Here is a 21,577-nt window from a genome sequence, read left to right as displayed (position 1 = left end):
GGGCACCAGCCCAGGGTAAAAGGTAAGCGATTTAAGTCACTTGGGGGTGCCTAACATTTTGGCACCCCCAAGTGATTAAGACTTTCCTTCTCCTTCAAAGAATGTTTCAGCACTAGCTTTTCTGCCATGTATCCAAAAGATAAGTCTTATTAGTACTTGCCAAGACAACATACATGGCTGGTAAAAGTTCACTGCCAATATACTTACCATGTGTAACATTAGTATCTACTATCCAGTAGGTATTTATCCTACAAAACGATTTTTTAGTGTGAGTGAAATGTATAGCCCACTCCAGATACCTTGTGCTTCGGTTTAAACAAAAAATACTTAACTCTGGAGCGCCCTCCTCTGTCCAGACTTCCCAGATGATTTTACCCCATAAGACCTCATCGGGGAAGTCTGGACAGAGGAGGGCGCTCCAGAGTTAAGTGTTTTATAGGTATTTATCCTAGACAAGTGCATAGCCTGGAGCTATTTCTCCATTGGCTGTGTGGTAAAGCTGAACCACACAGTTATAAGACTATATAAGCTGCTGTTTAAGTCAAAACTCAAAATTACAGAAAGTGATACCTCAAAGAAAAAAATCACAACATTGTTTAGCTTTTATTTCCAGCAGCGGTGACCCTGAAGTGGTCTAACAGTTTTGTGGTAAAATAGAAGTATATTTATATGTTTATGAGACGTTGGTCCTAGTTATGTGGACCAGTAGTAATGGCTAAGGGGGTTTATTTGTTGGTGGGGTTGTGTTTGCAATATTGTAGGTAGAAAGGTAACAGGTATTTCTTTTGGTTTAAAGAAGCATATTCAATTTTCTGGATAACAGATAGAGATACTTACAAAAAACAACATTTTAGATTTCAGTACTACAGCAGGAGTTCCCGATGGAGCTATTGGTGGTGCACTAGGTGGGATGGTTAGGCAGAACTGCACATTCCATTTCAGTTGGGTTGTCTGATCTGGAAACTAAATAAGACATTTTGTTAATACATATTTAACCATCTCAGTAAAGGGTTACTAACCACTGGCTTTTCAAGGGCTAAGGCTAATGCCAGACGTGGCTGTTCCTCTGCCTGTGTTTGATTGCCCCATTCACTTAATCTTATGTCTGGACTGACTGTTATGGTTTCTGCACACAGGCTGATGCAGTGTCTGTCAGTATAGATACAGGACAAACCACATGGGGTTAGATGTTAAACGCTGGCACAGAAACAGCAATATCTTGCATTAGCCTTACCCTTAGGAACTTGTAAACAGTTTGAGCAGAAATAAGCATGTAATAATTTAACATTCTTACCAGTTCTAGCTTCATTATATGCACACAGTCTCTGAGGATATGCGCAGGTGCTCCTAATAACTTGGTGAAAGCTATCAAAGTATTTGCCTTGAATGGAGGTCCTGCAACCTGCATGAGAAAAGTCATTTTTATACTACTGACCAACACAAAATAAATTATTAGGCAACACAAAATATGGTAACAAGCCAAAAATCAATACTTGTGTGTTTAAAGGAAAAGTAACACTAAAATGTTTTAAGTAAAAAAGCTATTCTACCCTGCCCCAATAACTGCCCTATCCTGCAAACCACTTAGTATTTTAAATGCTTTAATAGAAAATACTTGCTAAAACTTGGCTTCCTGTCAATTGAACTATGGCAAAGGAAGGAGCAGCAACCACTATGCGACGAACGATTGTTTGAGCCTAACCTTCTTTCTGTATAGGAAGGAGTCAGGCTAGGCTCGATCAGCCGATCGTCGCATAGTGAATGCAGCTCCTTCCTTTGCCGTATCGCCATAGTACAATTGACAGGAAGCTAAGTTTTAGCAGGTATTTTCTATTAAAGCATTTAAAATAATAAGTGGTTTGCAGGATAGGGCAATTATTGGTGGAGGGTAGAATAGCTTTTTTACTTAAAAAATTTAGTGTTACATTTCCTTTAAATCAACTGCCAGAAGAAAAAAAACTTAAAAAGACATACCCTGGTCTCAAAGAACCTCTCTAAAACTTGAAGCTCTTCTGGCTTCCACTGTCCAGCATTCTCAGGTGTAACTTTTAGTTGCAAAGTTTGGTTGGTAGTTGGGTTAAGAGCCACACGGCACTTTAATACATCTGTTTTGAACATTATCACCCCTGGTTCATTGGAATTTATTAACTGCAGCTGACAGCAAAAGAGAAAAACAATTAGCTCAAAACAAAAACAATTATAATAATATATATAGGCCTACAATATAAAGAAGAATAAAAAGAAACAGGATGATTTAATCAAACCCTCTGGGCTAAATCAAACTCTCTGGCATATACAAGATACTATTTTATTATTATTATTTGACTAAAACGTGTGTCTGTGGGATGTGTGTGTGTATATATATGTATGTGTGTGATTGAAGGCTAAGGTATACACACTCACTTAGGCTTCAACCTGTAAATCACCAGTGGGATGGCATACGTGTCGCTGCAATTTCCCGCACTCGCCCAAAGTGCCCTCTTAAGACAACTTTGGGCGACTGCGGGACATCGCAGCGACACGTATGCCATCCCACCGGCGATTTACACTCTAGCCAGTTGGATGGCATTGCGGGGAGATTAGTCGCTGGGGCGACTAACCTCCTCATGTACCACTGCCCTTAAAGTGGACCGGTCACCCAGACATAAAAAGTTGTATAATAAAAGTCCTTTTCAAATTCAACAAGAAACCCAAATTCATTTCTATATTAACACATCCAAACCCATTATAAAGGCATTTAAAAATCCCAGCTGTCAATCATATATTGCCTGGCCCAAGGGCATAGAGGCGGGGCAGACAAGTACTTTAACGTTCAATTCAGCTCACTCTTTCCCCCTCCCTCCTCACCATCTAACTGTGTAGCCAGTGCATGGACATGGGCATCTGGTTCCCCATTCTGGCACATAAACAAGATTTTGGGGTGATACAAAGCTTGTCTTATAAACAGTGTCCACAAAATGGCACCTGCCTATTTACTGTGATTGTGTAATTCCAGGACTGAAGAAACCAGATTTATATTACTTATATGATGTAAGTGAAGTTTATTTTGCTTAACAAACACAATAGAAAAGAATTTCAAATTATTTTTTTTAGGGTGACAGGTCCTCTTTAAGGTGAAGACACACACAGCTACTAGTAGCAGCTACTTTTCACAGCTACAGAAATAGAAAATACTGATCATTTACTAATAACTGTTTTAGCAGAGGCAACTCTCCATTGCAGTATTGTCCATGGCAGGGTATTTTCTGGCGTTTAGTAGCCATGGCAAGTAGCTATGTGTGTCTTTATCCTTAAGGTACGGTGATAAGAATTACAGGAAAACCCCTTCCTTATCTGAAAAACCTCAGGTATTCTGGATAACAGTTCCCATACGACATAAGGAATACGGAAACCTCTCCAAGGATAATGCAACTGCCACTTCCGCTATGCACAGCAGATCTACTTTTATAGCAAGTACAATTATAAAAACGCAGATTCTTAAAAACATGTGCTGCTTTAAAAGACCTAAATAGGATGCATGTACCGTTTCCTGCTGAATGATCCTTTGCAGGTGTCGTCTCATATTGACAGATCCCAAGAACCTTTCAAGAGGGGAACACAGGTAGCTGCCTGCCAATGCTGGGGCTAATCCAGGTGTAGGAGAAGGCAGTAAAAGCACATGCAAGGCACTGTGAGTGAGTATTGTAGGAATCGATGCGGCCCAAGATCGCTGAGGTAGCTTACGCGGAGGAGGCATATTTGTGGGCATTGACTGAGAACCTAGGATGGAAAAAAAGCATGCACTGACCATGATTTGTGTTACAAAACACTATTTAAAAGAGCAAGTAGGCCAGGCACAGCACATAATATAACACAGCATAAACTTTTAAAGGCAGTCTCATTGACAGAAAAAAAGTTAGGTAGTCACACCCCATGAAGAATAGCTATAACTTTAAAGTACATAGGGTGTTTTGCCTGTCACTTTGCTTCTGAGGAATACCATCAGTGTCCAAAATTATGTTACATCAGTTTCTATTGCAATACATAGGAAAAGTTCCAACTGGTGCAAGCGCCGTCAAGAAGGCATCTCAGAAACACCAAAGCGATTTCAGCTACCACTGTTTATTTCTTCATGTATTCTTATCAATTATACTACTGATAGTTGGTAGTTTTGCACAAGAGCAGGATTTGCCTAAACTGCCACCTTCAATAGTGTTGATCTATGTCAATACCCTGTCAAGCACAAGCTGAAAAATACATAATGCACATACATTATATGAAAAATACGGTAAAAAAGGACTATCCAGCAATGCTCCTTTACTTTATGACCAAGTAAACAGTGCTCTAGGACTTTGTATGCAAGAAGTCTGCACTTGTGGGAAAACATTTAGTACAACTTCTTCACATGAATCAATGAGTAAAAGACAAAGGAACTAGGACAAACTGTGTGATTTCTGAACAAAGCACAATTGGAACTAAAACATACTTGTTCCAGCACGAGGGGAGTGAGACGCGTCAGGGACAGGAGAATGAAGAGATGGATTTGCTGGTGACATTCCAGGCATACGAGCTGCTGGAGAAGGACCAGATACTTGAGGGGACCCTGGCCAATTTCCTGCACGCTGGCTGGGTGACATCATGGTGTACGGAGAACTAGGGTCTAGTGCACCTGTGCAAGTTGCAAAATTAGATTTTACTACACCAGCCCTTACTAGAAATAAGCACATGGTGCTTTTCAAGAACAAATCCTTGCTTGATTACACTAATCAAGTCTGGCCGCTTTCTCTGGCTCACTCACTGCTCAATCTACTGGGCTGACTAAAATGAAAATAGTCATTTTATACTAAATTCCAAAAATGATATTTGTGTGACACTCATGTGCTACGAATGATATGTGTTAACATTTTATTCCTTGCATTCTTTGCTACCACCGATGGCAATGGTGTGTGTCCAGTATAGTTGCATTAAAGAGGATGTTCACCCTACAAGTTATTTTACATCCACACATTTATTCTATACCATTTTACAGATAAATGGAGCTGAATATTGATTTCCTCCCTGGCTGTTGCAATCGCTAACCCCAATGAACCCAACCGCTGACAGTTCTTGGATAATACAAATCACTGTGCTTTAGCACAATAAAGCTTACAATGAAAGGTTAGTCTTGCTTAAAGTGCTATCAAGTAAAATTGCTCCTTTATACCGCAGCCATACTGCCTTCTTTACCTCTCTTCCAACATACTGTCCATCCTGTGCAACTGCTAGGCTTTTCCAACTATCTACCCAACACTGGCCTCCTTATCTGTACCAAAGTGGCTTGAAGGCAGAGCAAGAAGTTCAGGATGCAGGCAGATGAGTAAAGAGAGCAGGGCCACAGCAGTGGCACAGTGTGGACAGTGTGTGGCAGAATGAGGCTAGTTCAGGTAACTGGTAAATTGGTGGGACAATCTGAACAGGGTGTACTTGTTCAGAGGGGCAAGGATAGCTGGAGAGCAGTGACGTGGGGTTGCAGAAGGGCAGGTTGTGATCCAAAGTGCACAGAGCAGCATTAGCCAAATTTGAGTAAGACTAAAGCACATTGATTTAAATCTTCTAATGCACAGTAGATTACTGTTAATCCTTAAAGTTAAAGTAAAGCCTTTAAAAAACACCTTAGCGATGTTTAACATTCAGCATGAGACTGTTTAGGCAGACTCATAAGGAATAAAAGGGCTACAGGCCTTCTTTCATCAGTCCTATTACTGCACTGAAAATGAGTGAACCCCGCTGTGTAGTGTACCATGCTTAATAATAATAATGCCTATGTGCACAGAACTTCTGCATGTTAATCTCAACTGCAGCTGTCTATAAACCTAAATTGTTAAACTGAATTTAAAGATCAAGCAAAGATATGAAAAATGCTCTTTAATACACTGTATTAACGAAATGTGAAGAGAACATCACTTTTTAAATATATTCTTTCCAAATCGTACTTATATATACCCTATTCCCAGCCAGCACATGTGCAGGAACACTCAAGTAAAATCTAAACTCTGGTCAGGTAATATGTGATATATATTGTATATGTGTGTGTATATACATACACACATTTTATATATACACACGCAAAGTTTTTCAATGATATTTAAAGAAAGTACACAAGTTTAAACATTTATGCAACATTTTATAGCTTAAAATTTTTTGGGGGGGAATTATAACATTTTTTAGTTTGCAGCAAACTTACCATGGGGACTTGCAAAGTTAGAGGTTGGAACCATTGAAATTCCAAGGGAAGACGGAGAAGGGGTGGGGCCAAAGGATGCAGGAGAAGGCGCTCTAAGTACACCACTAGGTGAACTTTGCAAATTTCCTGATTAAAATAAAAGTAAATATTAGTATAAAGAATTTTTAAGTAACAAAGCAATATAGTATATTAAAATACGGAGATGAAATAATGGGTACTTTACTTGTTTGATCTGTAGTCAGTGGTACACGCAATATGTTGTTTATTGTATTACAGTTACAGTATTCCACCTCCATTCATTTTAATAGACATTTAAAGTGGTAGCTGGTATAACACATTTGCCAAAAATCTTACTAGTGTCTGGTCTTGGTAGGACTCATTTAGCTGTAAATTTGCACCTGGGCAGTAACCCATAACAACCAATTTCATTTTTTGCTTTTTATTCAGCTACAGCTGACTAAACTAATTGGTCACTATTGGATACTACCCTGGGTTAATTTGCCCAGTGTTGGTAAATAAAACCAAGAGATTAAAAAAACATATTGCTTTTGTGTTTTAAGAATTCATGTGCATTGTTTATGTATAGCATCACAGGACCTAGGTGGCAATATGGGATGCTACATAAAGATCAAAATATTTTTACTCCCCTCTTTCATGTCATATCGGAGGGCCACTGCATATGGCTACCATACATATGAAGGCAAACAGTTTCCTTTATATGTAAATAAAGGCAGTTAAATATTGGCTGGAAATTTCCAATAACCCATACAAATTAACTTAACTCAACGAAGCAAAGCCTATACTGTCACATCAACTAAATTAACAGGTATCCGGTTGACATTGGGTGTCTTGAAAACATTTTCTTACCTGGAGACTGAGAGTGCATCATTGATGGAGAAGGCGTAACTGTATTGTGGTATGAAGAAGGCGGTGAGGTTAGTGGATAAGCCCCTGATGCTCCCATTTGCTTTGTAAACTGCTCAATTTGAAAAAAAAGTCAAAATTTTAAATATTGTAACAAATTATGAGAAGAGTTATTAAAGGAATACTGTCATGGGAAAACATGTTTTTTCAAAACGCATCAGTTAATAGTGCTGCTTGAGCATTTTTTTTAAAAGAGCAAATGGATTTTTTATATTTAAATTTTTAAATCTGACACAGGGATAGCGATTTCATTACTTTTCCAGGTGGCCACAACTATGTGACTTGCTTTGACAAACTTAAGTATCTTTCTACTGCTGTGCTGCAAGTTAAAGTGATATCACCACCTCCCTTTCCCCCCCAGCAGCCGATCAGCAGAAAAATGGGAAGGCAGCAAGATAGCAGCTCCCTGCCACTTCTGCTGAAGAATTCAGCTGCCTGAACTGAACTGCCTCCAACAAGCTAATAACATTCCTGTACTGTTCTAAATTTTAGTAAGCAGATTAACAGGCAAACTGCCTATTTATCTTTAAATAATTTAGGACGGCTTTAGACATTTCTCTGCCAGCTAACATACACTGTGAATTGCCCCATGTGCTATTTGCCCTAAAGGAGAAGGAAACGCTAAGCCACTTGGGGGTGCCAAAATGTTAGGCACCCCCAAGTGACTTTAATCGCTTACCTACAGTGAGCGCTTCCATTTTCCTTCTTTGTCAAAATCCTGGGGCCAGCACACACGCAGTAGACCGAAAAGCCGATTTTTTTTGTTAAAGTTTGGATTTTCACTCTACTGCACATGCGCACGAAGGAGGAAGAGGATACGCTTGCAGGTACCCCGGGGCTGGTGTGGTTTTCTCCTAACAGGGGCACCAGCCCAGGGTAAAAGGTAAGCGATTAAAGTCACTTGGGGGTGCAGGAGAAACCCTGTTAAGCTACTATGTGACTTGGGCTGTATTAAGGCAAAGACACATGTAGCGACTAATCAGTGCAGCTAAAACCTTGTGCGATTAGTTGCAGCGACTTATACAGTACCCTATGATGGGAAAGTTGCAATGATTAGTCGCCCTTAAAAGTACATTGAGCAGGAGAATCAATAGGTTATCTAAAAGCAGTTCTGGCTTCTTATAAAGCTCAGAATCAGGTGGCTGCCTACACACCAATACTACAACTAAAAAAAAATATATTAGTTGGTTCAAAAATACAATTTTAAACGGTAGACTGAATTATTTGCTATGTAAACAGTGTAATTTATATTAAAAATATAAGTGTAACAAAAATATCATGACAGAATCCCTTTAATTAATGCATTTTAATGAAATGGCACATTTGGGAAACAGATTTACTTTTAACTAATCTCAGTTTATGTACTTAAAAAGTACATCATAAAAATCATGACAGAACCCCTTTGTGGTATGTCACACCTGAATTAGAGAAACTTATATCCACAGAACATTTATGGGTGAGGGTTGTCAATAATGTGACGTTAAAACAGGTTATATATCATCCTGTTTTTGTAAATGATGGAAACAACCTTCAGACTAAACTTTTCTCTTTTTTGTTAAAAATTATTACAATTCCATCACCATGTACTGGACAAAGACATTTAACTTAACGTCAAGTGCTTTTATAGAGGTTATGAAGCTCCTCATATTTTAAAGCAGGGGTACATTATTTTATGATTTTTATTATATTTTATATACACAATTTCAATGAGTCTTCTTATGAACGCAACGTAACTAAGCAAGAACGTTCAGGGGAGTAAGCATACCTGCTGTGTTTGCTGCCCTTGTGGTTGCAATTGGGATAACAAGGAGTCCATCATATCACCTCCAATAGGAGATGGTGGATTGTCGTCTTCATTGACTGATCGTCGACGTGCATCCTGATTACTATCAACAAACATATTTAGAAAAGTCTGTGGACAAAAAGGAGGATAATTGTTACTTCCAGTTTTATGGGGCATTGATATAAATTCTTTTATATTACATGTAACAAACTGAGTACAATACAGATATAGGAAACAGAACTGCAAAGACAGCCCAACATGCAAGATTAACATTATCACTTGGTTTACTTTGTTTACTCTATTAAATCTTTCTAAAGGTATACTTCTACAAGATTCAGTTGGTCACTTATTTATTTGAAAAAAAAATGTTGTCTCTGCATAAGAACATTCACAATACCTTTAGCCCAGGAGCAGGATAAAAGCCTTCCACTATTTTGCTGTTGTCGAAGAGACTGTAAGCTCCATCACGTATGGCTACAACACCTCGACTTCTACAATAAATATCTATGCAATACATATTTCTGAAAGCCAGTCGGATGTGTGTAGGAGACTGAGGAAGGATAGAAAAGCACTGATAGGCTGTGTTTATTCGCTGGGTGAGTCCCAGCATTGGCACAGTTGGAAGTTTGTTGATAGAAGTTAATGGAGCTTGGGTGTCATATAATACCTAGAGATGAAAAACACTTATGTAAAACCACCCCCAAAAAACAAGGTTAGAACCATATTCAATGTCTCATCAGTAGGATCAAGACAGTTTAAGACAAAAGGAATTTCATCAAATTTGCTACACAGATTTTAAACAAAAAGTCAATGCATTATAAAATTCAGAAAATTATCACACCCTATAAAGAAAATAATGTTGAATTCAACAAAATATTTTAATACAATAAACATGAAATACACTGATTATATGCAGTCTTCCCTTTGTTTTCTAAGAAACAGGCATAGCACACCAACAGATCAAAAATTGAACTTCTACTAAGTATTAGGAGAATTTTATATACACACACATATATATATCTTGATCTCCGGCAATGGACTAATACAGCTACCCATAAGGATGGTCATTTTCTAGATCTGGTCTTTTCTAAAAATCTAGATCTATCTACATTTAACAGTGAGCCTTTTCCTCTTTCAGATCATCATCTTATCTCCTTTTCTATCTCGCACATGTCTCATTCTCCCTCTAACTCTCAGCCTAAAACCCTGATTCGCAACACGCGAATGGTTGATATAACTGCTCTCGCTAACTCTCTTAGTTCTAGCCTCTCCTCCTCCTGTGCTTCCTCTGATCCTGAGTTACTGGTAAATACCTACAACTCAATTTTATCATCTGCAATTAACACCCATGCCCCCCTGCAGCCCCAACGCAGTCGTGCCCGCAATCCCCGTCCCTGGCTTAACCCTCACACGCGATTTCTGCGCTCCTGTGCACGATCTGCTGAGCGCATTTGGAGGAAATCACGCGTTAAAGCTGACTTCCTCCACTATAAATTTCTTATGGTGTGCCTCAATACTGCCCTATCCCAGGCCAAGCAAGCATACTATAACACACTTATAAATGTGTGAAAATCCTGCGTGTGCCGTCACTTCTATGCATAATTATATATATATATATATATATATATATATATATAGGCAGCCACCATATAAATAAACAAAGGACTCACAGGATTTGCAGAAAAATTCAACATTTCGGTCACATCTTTGGACCTTTATCAAGATGCCTCATGCAATCCAAACCCCCACTTAATATCCTGTGAGAAATTTTGGCGCCAAGTGACGTGTCAGTATAACACAGTATAATCTTTGCCACTGTATTTTGTCTGCCACCAGGGCCCCCTCCTTATATGGACGCTTTACCATGGCAACACGCCCTTCTTCTACTTCCCTACTCCATTAGGACATGGCAAACTGCGCACTTCCCTGGACGTCTCCTTTGTAAGTATTTGTGCCTAGCCCTGTGCAACTACAGTCCCTTGCTCTTAATACATTCTCGTTGCCACATTCTTTGGTTACAATTTTTGTTACAATGTTTGGTACATGGTTTGCTACATTTCACCAGCCACCTGTTTGTTACAATTTGTATTTGTTTCTGTGCTCAACAGGGTTCTATTTGCAGTACTTCTTGATCTTGTGGGATTTTGACAGTTATGTTTTTAAGTTTTATGCACTTTGTGGGTGGGGGTGGGTGATGTAACAGCCATATCACTTGGCACCAAAATTTCTCAGTGTATTTAGTGGGGGTTTGGATTGCATGAGGCATCTTGAAAAAGGTCCCAAGATGTGACTGAAACGTTGATATTCACATTAAAGAATGTTTTTAAATTTTTCTGCAAATCCTGTGAGTGCTGAGTGCATCGTTTCTCTCCCCCTTCCTCTCTAGAGATTATATATATAGAGAGAGAGAGGAAGGGGGAGAGAAACGAAGGACTCAGCATATATATATATATATATATATGTTATAACCTCATATTTTGAGACCCGTCATGTAATGTCAGAAGCTTATCTCCAATACTTGAACTTTGCACTGGAAAAACCATAGTCAGCATATTTGGGCTGCCCAACTGCCAGTTCTTAATGGACATGTAAACCCTACATTTCCCTGCCTTGTATAAAGGTTAGGCACATCTCCCCCACAGTGCACAACTAGAGCTAGTTTCTATAGAAACCAGCAATGCCATCTCTTTATTGGCTGCTAGCCTGGAGGGCGTGTTTAGGAAACTGAGTTAAGAAGAACTGAGCATGCTCAGTAACGAAGGGAAGGGGGGTGAGTGGGTTACAGGAGGAGAAGTAATTCTAAGTGATAAAGGGGATGCTGCAGCCTTACTATTAACTTTTGAACAACAACAGGAGTGGCAGGTATTTAAAGATTTCAAAGAGGCTGTTTACTGGTTACATTTTTGTGTGGGGGTTTACATGTCCTTTAATAGTCAAATATCCTGTATCATGAAAACGATTTAAAGCAGCAGTGGTAGCTTCTGGGTGCCCTTAAAATATAATCTGCCATAACAATGACTTAAGAGTTAATATCCCTAAAACATCTTCTTATGTATGATCTGCAGCAGCAGAGAATATCCTGTTTATATTGAGTCCTGAAAGGCAGAAATGAGCATACAAACCAAGCAAAGAAGCATGTGAAGTTTCTTTGTATAATTCCCATTAGGCAAACATCCTACATTAAACAGAAATATACCTGCAATAACTGCACCACATTTGGGACTTTGTTGAACATTTCCTGCAGCTGATGAAGAATGATATTGTGACAGTTGCTGCACCCTGAATTAGGTCCAACTGTGCCAAGTGAAATGTGAAACTTACGGTGGACAGAATTCCACTGAATGCTGATCTGTAATATGAAAGAACAAATGTTTAGGGGATTAAATAGTTCTATACTGCAGCATCAAGGAGAACTTAAAGACACTATGGAATGACTTCAGTTAACTGTACACCTCTACAAATTTTAATTAAAATGCTTAGGGGCAAAGATTTTAATTCCCTTGATAGTCCTGTCCAAAAGTGCCATACAGAAAATAGAGACAGCAATTTACATGTTTAAAAAAAAAAAAAAAATTTAAAGAAATATCTTGAGTACTGCTGGATAATTGAGGCTAAATCCAGCAGCAAGCAAAGCGGGAGGGGGGTACCTGTAATTGCCACATGTGCAGTACAGTAGGACTGTATTTTTGTGGATTTTTGCAAGCAAATCAGACTTTAAGGGATTGCAAATGTCAGTTTTAGAGACTAGACCACAAGCTCAACTAAAATGACTAGAGAAAAAAGTGCTGACCCATGTCACTACGATATATGGACACAGAAAACAGGTTGTAACTTTTTCAATAGTAAACTATTTTTTCTGATGTTAATTCAATAAACAATGCACAATGTTTTCAAGCAGAAACCCTGTTTGGTAATGTGCACCTTTAGGCAGCTTCCCCATCGGCATCTTGAAAGTACTATCTGCACTAAGCAGTCAGAAAATAGCTCTGGCACACTTCAAGCTTAGGCAGTCCACTATGTTTAACGAGTAATTATATATTCATTGTTTCCCCTATGCATTTGTTAATGGAAATTTTAAGGGAATCCATTTGCTTTATTTCTACCAGGCTTCAGTTATTACTGACTCCGGTTGTGGTTTCATCTCTGCCTAAGCAAACATTATCTCAGTAGCAAGCTTGCCAACATCTCATTATCACTTTCTACAAGTCTCCTTTTCTGTTAATATTACTATTTGAGTTAGTCATAAGTGTGGCTCAGTGGTCAACAGTGGTGGGGAATCTTGTAGCTGGGAATTCCCCATAACAGCGACAAATCACAGCACTGATACTCCTAGGGGCACATTTACTAATCCACGAATGTCCGAATGCGTTTTTTTTCCGCAATGATCGGTATTTTGCGATTTTTTCGTAAATTGTCGCGACTTTTTCATAGCCGTCGCGCAGAGTACGAAAAGGATTCATTCAAGCTTCAGTATCGTGACTTTCCTTGGGCCAGGTTGGAGCTGCAGAGTGCCATTGAGCCCTATGGGAGACTTTCCTTGGGCCAGGTTGGAGCTGCAGGGTGCCATTGAGTCCTATGGGGGGCTTCCAAAATCATGCAAAGTTTGAAAGTTTTGCCCACCGTTTACGAGCACTCAATATGAAAAAGTCGAGACAATATACGAGCAAATCGTAACGGCTACGAAAAAGTCGCGACAATTTACGACAAAGTCGTAACGGCGACGAAAAAAAACGCAAAAAATACGAAAAAGTCGCAAAATGTTCGTTTCCAATCCAAATTTTTCCCATTCGGATTCATGGATTAGTAAATGTGCCCCCTAATGTGACAATAAAAGGTGTTGTAATGTGGAATTCCCTCCTTAGGTGGTTTAAGTAGGTGAGAAAATTTAAATTAACTCAACAAACTTAATCCATGAACTAGTACCTTAATTTGGAAGTTAGAGAATGCTGAAGATAAGGGTTTTTCGGACTTCCTCTCCATCAGTTAGCAGGTAAGAAGGATAAACTTGGATCGACATGCATCTTTGTACAGCCTAATGTACTATGCAAATGTTTTTTTTAAAGCAGTATTACATACAATCCTGATGGACGCATGCTAGTTGCCCTTTAAAGGATTATAAGCAGAAGAAGTGACAGGGCACCTGTGTACTTTTAGACCAAGGGGGAATACAGCCTTAAAGAGAGATATGTTTAGGCATTTCTTAGTATCTATACCTTTGTCTTACACACATTGCCTTTAGTTTACATACCGAGCTTCCCTTTGTGGGTCCATAACACAGAATAAGTTTGCGATAGTTGTAAACACGAACTTCACAGAACATATTTAAGTGAGCCGGTATGTCTGAGAGAAAAGAAAACACCATTGCAGATTACTTTGTAGGAAAATTAAAAATGCAATGGGCAAAATAGGGAAAACTGGTACCTTGTAAACTCCGCGAAAACTCCAATACACAGTCATAAAGACGTGCAATACTATTCCAGTCATTCAGAAACATTTCTACAACTTTGCGTCCACCTACTGGTTCAGAAAGTGGGTTTTCATATGTTAGGTTAACATGTCGTGTAGGTCCTATAATGCAGAAAAAAAAAAAAATTTGAAAAGGTTTTCACACCTATGGTAAGTCTACCTAAAGAAAAAAATTATACGAAAAGAAACACTGTACCTTGCTCTCTAGATACAATGCTGTTTAAAGGGCAATTAGCAAACACCAGCTCAGCGACCCATGTGCGATTGTTCCTTCCTTGTAGACGAAACGTGCAATCAAGAAGAGACTGCTCAAGTGCTTTCTGGGTTTCTTCACTTGTGCCTTTGCATGGTGGCACCCTTGAAATGGAAAAGAAGCAATGAAAATTTCTAGGGGACAACTACAATATGGATTTTGCCATTTCTGCTGGCAACAGAGCCACACATTCATATTAGCATAGTCTTTAGGAATATGCTGACTATGCTCACTGAGATCACAGTCTGTTATATCCAGCTCTTGACACATGTAATTAATTTACCTTAATAATCGGATTGCATGACTGAAACCATCTCCTTCTATCTGAACACCCTGATGTGGGATCTCCATTGTGGATAGCTAAGGGAAAAAAAAAAAAAAACACAAAATTAAAACTGGTGCCTATATGTCCAGCTTAATTTGTAATTGTAATTGCAATTCATAGCATTTGTTTATCAGTTTCTACGTTGAAACAATGTAGAAAAAGTCAGTTCTCCTCTAGGTCTGTTAATCAGCTGGCTTCTGCAGCTTTCAATAACAATTACAATACAAAAAACGTTCAGTAGATTTCAAGTTATTTGTAAATGTATTTGTATTACAATTAGATTTGCCTTATGCAAAATAAGTTGACTTGTAGCAACGACCTTTATTATTTAGTCATTATTTACAGTAGGGTTAAAAAAGGATACCCATAAAAGGGATGAGTGTTATTAAAGGGGATGTAAAGTCAAAAAACAAAATCCCTTTTTCTAGTTCCCTACTTATAAAAAAAACCTCTCTCTAATATACTTCCATTAAAAATCTACAATTTTTATAAAAAAACAAAAACCTGATTGTATGCAGTTCTCTTCCCCTTTCCTCACTCTCAATGCTGCGGACACAATTCTCTACACAGCCGGCTGTTCTGCAGGGAAACGTCCAATTGTGCCAGAGATTTGCATGGCTGGGAAGGAGGATGCGAGGGTTGTTTCCACTAAGGTTAGTAAAGGTTAGATAGGCAGGTCTGAATGCTTTCCTGGTATTCGAAAGTGTGTCTGTTTCCTGCAGAGCAGCTAGGACCATGTAGAGATTTGTATCCGCAGCAGTCTGAGCGAGGAAAGTGAAGGTGAATAGAACTGCATACAATCAGGTTTTTTATAAAAACAGTACACATTTTATAATGAAAGTATATTAGAGATAGGTTTCTTTATAAGTAGGGAACCAGGAAAAGGGATTTTATTTTCTTGCCTTTACATCCCCCAGAATTTGCCAGACATTTATTATATTTTCATAATTAATCTTTAAATATGCAATATGTCATATATAATCCTAGTTTTAAAATACCCACCTCCATCCGAAGGCCAATAAATGGCATGTTAGAGTCACACATGGCTACAAAGTGAGCAAGGACTTTGTTAAAGGCACAGATCTCTCCTGTACGCTTTGGTTTCTTTGATTCCGGAGAGCCCTGTTCTCCAGAAAGCTGAAAAGAAAAAAAAAAATTCAAACAGATGAGCTGGACAAATTAACAATATAATTTTTAAATCTTAGGACCAGAAAATCCAAATATAAAGCTGATAAAGACACAAAAAAAAAAAAAAAAAGAATGAATATCTTTGCTCTGGTATTATATATAGGAATACTTAGCACAAAGCAGCAAAAAGGTAGTACAAAAAAAAAACTAGATACGAAAAGATATGTATTAGTCCTGGCAACCCTACCTTGCGCTTATTGCCGGCCTTTACTTGCTTTCGACATGCTCCATCTAATGCAAGATCTTCAACATTTGGTTTGAACTTCTGAAGCACAAGAGCAGTAGGAGGGTTATCCTCGCCTTCTGTGTGACTAACAGACAGAAAGTGGTAGGCATATTCCAACTGAGTCGGGCTACCAGGAACCTCAAACATCTCAACAACCTATTGGAAAAAGTGAGCATTGTATTATCAGTGTCTTGGTTGTAAAAGTCTATTTTACATCACAACGCTGTAAGGGAACATTAATCCACAACAAACATTTACAGACTTAAAAAATATTACAGAATGTAGTACTACAACAAGATAACCAGATGCAAGATTTACAAAATAGACAGGATTTATGAAATTTCATTTATGAAAATAGGATTTTTTATGCTCAGATATGGAGCCAGCTGAAATCTGCATTGAAATCTGTTTTTCAAGAATGCAACCAGATTTTTTTTTATTTTGAACTTTGAAATTTCACATAGGGCTAGCAATATTCTTCATTTCCCAGGGTGCTACAGACGTGTGTGACCTGTTCTCTGATAAACTTCAGTCACACTTTACTGCTGAGCTGCAAGTTGGAGTGATTATCGCCCCCCCTACAATAGGTTTTCTGAATGCAGTTCTAATGTGTAGCGACGGCTCCTTCTGAAAGCTCAGAATCAGGCACAATGCACTGAGATGGCTGCCTACACACCAATATTACAACTTAAAAAAAAAATAAATCTGTTGGTTCAAGAATAAAATTGTAAATGTGTCATTTATAAATACATTTGGGAAATAGTTTCACTTTTACCTAATCTCAACCCCTTGCTTGGTCACATTTAAAAGATACCCAGACACTCCTAAACAGTTAGTGAGAAAAATATGAAAAAGTACTTACGATGTAATACTGTGGAAGACGGGTGAGTTTTATATATAGTGAATGCCTGGAAAGATTGCTGATTGGATGAGTTGTGTAGTTTGTTAAATGAAGTGTTTCACTGCAAACTGTTGGCAGATGTTTTACTGAATGTCTACAACGCTGTTGCCCAAGCCAAAACCTAAAAAGAGAATAACGGATAACTGAGTAAACGAAGGAAGTGTCTACTAACTCCAAAAAATGAAATGATAGATTTTAATGCGGATAATGACCTTTAAAACGTTAACACAAATGACATTCTGAATTTTAAAATATACAAAGTAACTTGTTACATAAGGCTGACATGTTTTATTTGTTTATTTCCAGTTTAAAATGTACAGCCATACAGGAGTATTTCCAGTGATGTTACAGGGGTTCATTATACAACAAATGCTGGCTGGTACTGACAAATTCTGACAAAACACAGGTAAGACAAAATTGGGTAATACTGATACAATGTACTAAAAGTATCATGAATTAACTTTCTTTTACTTTACCTTTTTAACACTTGAACCCCTTAACCGCAAGCCACATAAAATCTGCAATAATAACACCAAAAATACAGGGTGCCAGACAACAGATTGCCCAATGTTTCTCACCCAATGGCAGCAGCAGACAAATTCCTCATGTGCCATAGCCGCAAATCACATCAGAAGAGAGTATTGCTAAATGGGTGGGTAACAATACCACTCGGGGTGGTATGGTCAGCATTATGAGAAACGGAGAACTTAAATATAAAATAATCCCCCCATTGACATGAGGTCATTTAGTAATTTTTACTTCTGATCACAGAAGTACCAACCATAAGCTCTCTTGAGTGGTTGGTATAAACAAATTCAAGTTTAAGAATCCATCACTTCACAATGGATGAAGGGAGATGAGCGAGGGTTTACATTAGACTGTAAATTTAAGGGGAGAGGGTAACAGGTTTGAGCAACAACAGACTGACTATAATAATTTTATTTGATCTGAGGAATCAGGTATGCCTGTGCAGAAAAAAACATTTTTTTTTTAAGAAGTTCAGATAGTGTTGATGCAGCTGAATTAGCTCATGACAAAAAAAGGGGGTAGAGTTGGCTCTCAGCCTATAAAAAGAATACTATAAATTTTAATCATCAAAGGTATTTCCAAGAACTAAGCCTAATTTTGCAAGAAAAGAAAAAGAAAAAGGTAGTCTTAAAGCTGAAATTAAAAACTAGTCAGTGCAAATAGCTTTTAATAATTGACATTTATGAAAATGAATACTTAACTCTCTAATACTAGACAGAATAGATGAAGTATTTCATTAAGTCACTGCTTTTTGTAACTTACTTAAGCTGCTGGAGCCAAGGAATTATCCGCTTCATATCATCATTGATAGATTTCTCCATATCATCTAAAGTGGTCTGGTCTAGACAAACACATTGATATAAGCATGATAAATATCAGCCTTGTGACAATTGGTACAAAAGAGAGAAAAAGATTCAGTACATACAAAATTTCCCAGTAAATTTACAAACATAGAAAATGTTAAATGAGGGGTATTTGCCCGCCCCTTATTTACAAAATCTTATAGCAGTAAGAAGAAAAGTATTCATATAAAGGCCGAGTGCCTTTATCCTTTTCAACTAAGAAGAGTACTCACATACCAGTGCTTTCAAAGCTTGCTAGGCACTCCCCAGTGATTGTAATCACTTACCTGATACTGGGGCGGTACCCCTGTTTGCATAAAACTGTATGGGCCTGGGGTACCTTTGAAAAAGCTGAGTAGTGGAGTGGAGTGGTTTTTATTAAAGTCACTCGACTGCGCATGCACACCCACATTAAGAAAGCTCTGTGGTGCTCCACCAGAAATACCCTGGGCCAGTGCAGTTTTTTGTGAACAGAAGCACCAACCCCTGGGTAACAGGCAAGTGATTACAGTTACAGGGGGGTGCCTAACATTTGACACCCATGAAGAAACCACAAAACAAGACTCCACAAAAACAGTTTCTTACATTACTTACCAAATCCATACAACATGAGTTGGAACATGCCAGAATGAAGGTCCACAAATACATGCAGACACTCAGAGCGGCCACATGGCTCTAAGATGGGAATAACCAGGGTTGGAAGAGCAGTTTCTACAAAAGCTAAAACAAAAGAAAATATAGGCAAAATGGTTTGGACATAATTTTGGGTCTGTGAAATGTGAAACACGAACAACAGTTCAACTGGGCTAAGTACAAAGGGGGAATTAAAAAATATGGGGTTTAAAAGGTGCCTCGTACAAAGCACAGGACATACTGGCTGGTGTAACAGCATCAAGCAAAGATTAGTCACCAGTTTTGGCAATATTCTCTCTATAACTGTACCTCAAAAACAGTTGACAAGACTTGTATAGAGAAACACTAAGGGGCACATTTACTAACCCACGAACGGGCCGAATGTGTCCGATTGCGTTTTTTTCGTAATGATCGGTAATTTTGCGATTTTTTTCGGCGTCTTTACGATTTTTGCGTAAAAACGCGAGTTTTTCTGCGTCTTTGCAAAAGTTGCGTAAAAACGCGAGTTTTTCGGCGTCTTTACGAAAGTTGCGCAAAGTCACGATTTTTTCGTAGCGTTAACACTTGCGCGCAAAGTCGCGCCTTTTCCGTAGCGTTAAAACTTGCGCGAAACATCGCGCCTTTTAAGTTTTAACGCTACGAAAAAGGCGTGACTTTGCGCGCAAGTGTTAACGCTACGAAAAAATCACGACTTTGCGCAACTTTCGGAAAGACGCCAAAAAACTCGCGTTTTTACACAAAAATCGTAAAGACGCCGAAAAACTCGCGTTTTTACGCAAAAATCGTAAAGACGCCGAAAAAAAATCACAAAAAATACGAAAAAGTCGCAAAATGTTCGTTTCCAATCGGAATTTTTCCAATTCGGATTCGAAATCGTGTCTTAGTAAATCAGCCCCTAAGTGAAAGGATTCAAATACCATGGATGGTGTAAAAAACACAGTCGACAGCGTGGGAGCATTAAGTACTATGTAGCAACCTGGGAAGTTGAGTAGATCATACCATTACTTTTAAATGGCAACCTAAAAGGGTGAATTATAAGCTGCATAAAAAACACTTTTAATTTAAAGAACAGTTTTGAGAAATACTCATCTTCTACTGCAATGGTCAATCGTGCAAGGAAGATGGTACGGGTGTTAAATACCCAATGTAAGCAGCATCTCTTAACAGAAACCTCCAAAATGCAGAGTTTTTTTTCCCTCCCAGCATCGTCAGGTCATAGCACTGGGTGCCAGTTGCTTGATCTTAAAGGGGCACAGTACTCACAGTAGAATACAATGAAAAAGAGAGCTTTTACTGTTAGGGTGTGCTTTACTGCAGTCACTGCACCACTGTCAGATCAGTGAGACAGAGGTGGAGCCGTCAAGGGTTGTGTCCATGGCAACCGTCAAAAAAAAAAAAAAAAGTGTGTTGGACACCCCAAGGACACTGCTCTAACCCTTCAGAGACCAATTCAGTAAACTGCTGGGAGCCTCCCTGTGCAGGTGGGCTTTTGACATTTTTGGTATGAACTAAAAAGTATAAGACCAAATCTCATGTTGCCAAAGTCTCTCAATGAAATGAAGTGTGATCCTAGTCTTATTTGCCATCTCAGGAGAAAGAGGATGCAGGTAAATGCATGAAAATGATAACTAAACAACTTTTGAAAACAAATAAAATGTGTGTGTTTATTAACTTAATGGTGTGCTTACAGACCAGAGTGAAAGAACCTCCCCCCTGCTGCTTCATGTGCATATAAACCAACAATTGGAGCTGAGGCATGCCTATATGAATACACACACTTAGGGGCAAACTTATCAAAATGGAATAGCTTGAAGGATTCCCAGTTGTTTGAGATTTCTCCCATTTATCAATACTTCCCTGACTCTCAGAAATGTTTAAATTAATTTACACATTTAATCAGTGAAAATATTTGTCTATTCATAAGATGTCTATTCATGTGTGATTCCTCTTTGTAATTCTTAACTGACTCATAATAAATTGGCCCCTTAGATGGACGGAGAGAAAAGGTCAAGTAAATATATAGTACAAAGAAACTGTGTTCCAATGTAAGAAAAAAACCCCCAAAAAGTATAAAACACACACATACAGTTGTCACTGGGGTTGAAGCTTTTTAGGATGGTCTTCAGCTCCTGGAGTTTCTGGTGTGACCGTGCATGAACACTGTCTATAAGCAGCTTTTCTATTGAGAGATGGTCTATCTGGAAAAGAAAAATATAGAGTAGAAGAATGCAGCACACAGACCAAAGTCCAGGATATTACTATCATCCTTTATATAGCATCTACACATATCCAGATTAGTGAGTACA

At 38.5% G+C, this 21,577-nt stretch overlaps 1 protein-coding gene across 4 annotated transcripts in view; it reads right to left on the bottom strand.

Moving 5' to 3' along the window:
• The window catches only part of med14 (mediator complex subunit 14), a 37,043-nt gene that overhangs the window by 2,763 nt on the left and 12,703 nt on the right, over nucleotides 1-21,577 (bottom strand). The window contains exons 10-29 of one of the 4 annotated variants that reach the window (XM_004911772.4): nucleotides 21,358-21,469; nucleotides 19,233-19,358; nucleotides 18,559-18,637; nucleotides 17,230-17,389; nucleotides 16,329-16,523; nucleotides 15,956-16,090; nucleotides 14,912-14,988; nucleotides 14,572-14,732; nucleotides 14,331-14,477; nucleotides 14,158-14,249; nucleotides 12,106-12,258; nucleotides 9,307-9,576; nucleotides 8,892-9,038; nucleotides 7,070-7,178; nucleotides 6,203-6,328; nucleotides 4,466-4,648; nucleotides 3,524-3,759; nucleotides 1,975-2,148; nucleotides 1,295-1,402; nucleotides 838-963 (exon numbers count right to left, since the gene is read on the bottom strand). In XM_004911772.4, coding sequence (XP_004911829.1) covers nucleotides 838-963; nucleotides 1,295-1,402; nucleotides 1,975-2,148; nucleotides 3,524-3,759; nucleotides 4,466-4,648; nucleotides 6,203-6,328; nucleotides 7,070-7,178; nucleotides 8,892-9,038; nucleotides 9,307-9,576; nucleotides 12,106-12,258; nucleotides 14,158-14,249; nucleotides 14,331-14,477; nucleotides 14,572-14,732; nucleotides 14,912-14,988; nucleotides 15,956-16,090; nucleotides 16,329-16,523; nucleotides 17,230-17,389; nucleotides 18,559-18,637; nucleotides 19,233-19,358; nucleotides 21,358-21,469 — 2,916 coding nt within the window. Of the gene's footprint in view, nucleotides 1-837; nucleotides 964-1,294; nucleotides 1,403-1,974; nucleotides 2,155-3,523; nucleotides 3,760-4,465; nucleotides 4,649-6,202; nucleotides 6,329-7,069; nucleotides 7,179-8,891; nucleotides 9,039-9,306; nucleotides 9,577-12,105; nucleotides 12,259-14,157; nucleotides 14,250-14,330; nucleotides 14,478-14,571; nucleotides 14,733-14,911; nucleotides 14,989-15,955; nucleotides 16,091-16,328; nucleotides 16,524-17,229; nucleotides 17,390-18,558; nucleotides 18,638-19,232; nucleotides 19,359-21,357; nucleotides 21,470-21,577 lie in introns of all 4 variants that reach the window. The other 3 variants (XM_002932793.5, XM_004911773.4, XM_004911774.4) reach the window with 3 other exon arrangements.

This window comes from Xenopus tropicalis, chromosome 2 (genome assembly GCF_000004195.4).
Source record: "Xenopus tropicalis strain Nigerian chromosome 2, UCB_Xtro_10.0, whole genome shotgun sequence".
Classification (NCBI taxonomy): domain Eukaryota; kingdom Metazoa; phylum Chordata; class Amphibia; order Anura; family Pipidae; genus Xenopus; species Xenopus tropicalis.
The sequence above is the reverse complement of the archived record's forward strand: the minus strand, read 5'-3'. Positions and strand labels throughout refer to the sequence as shown.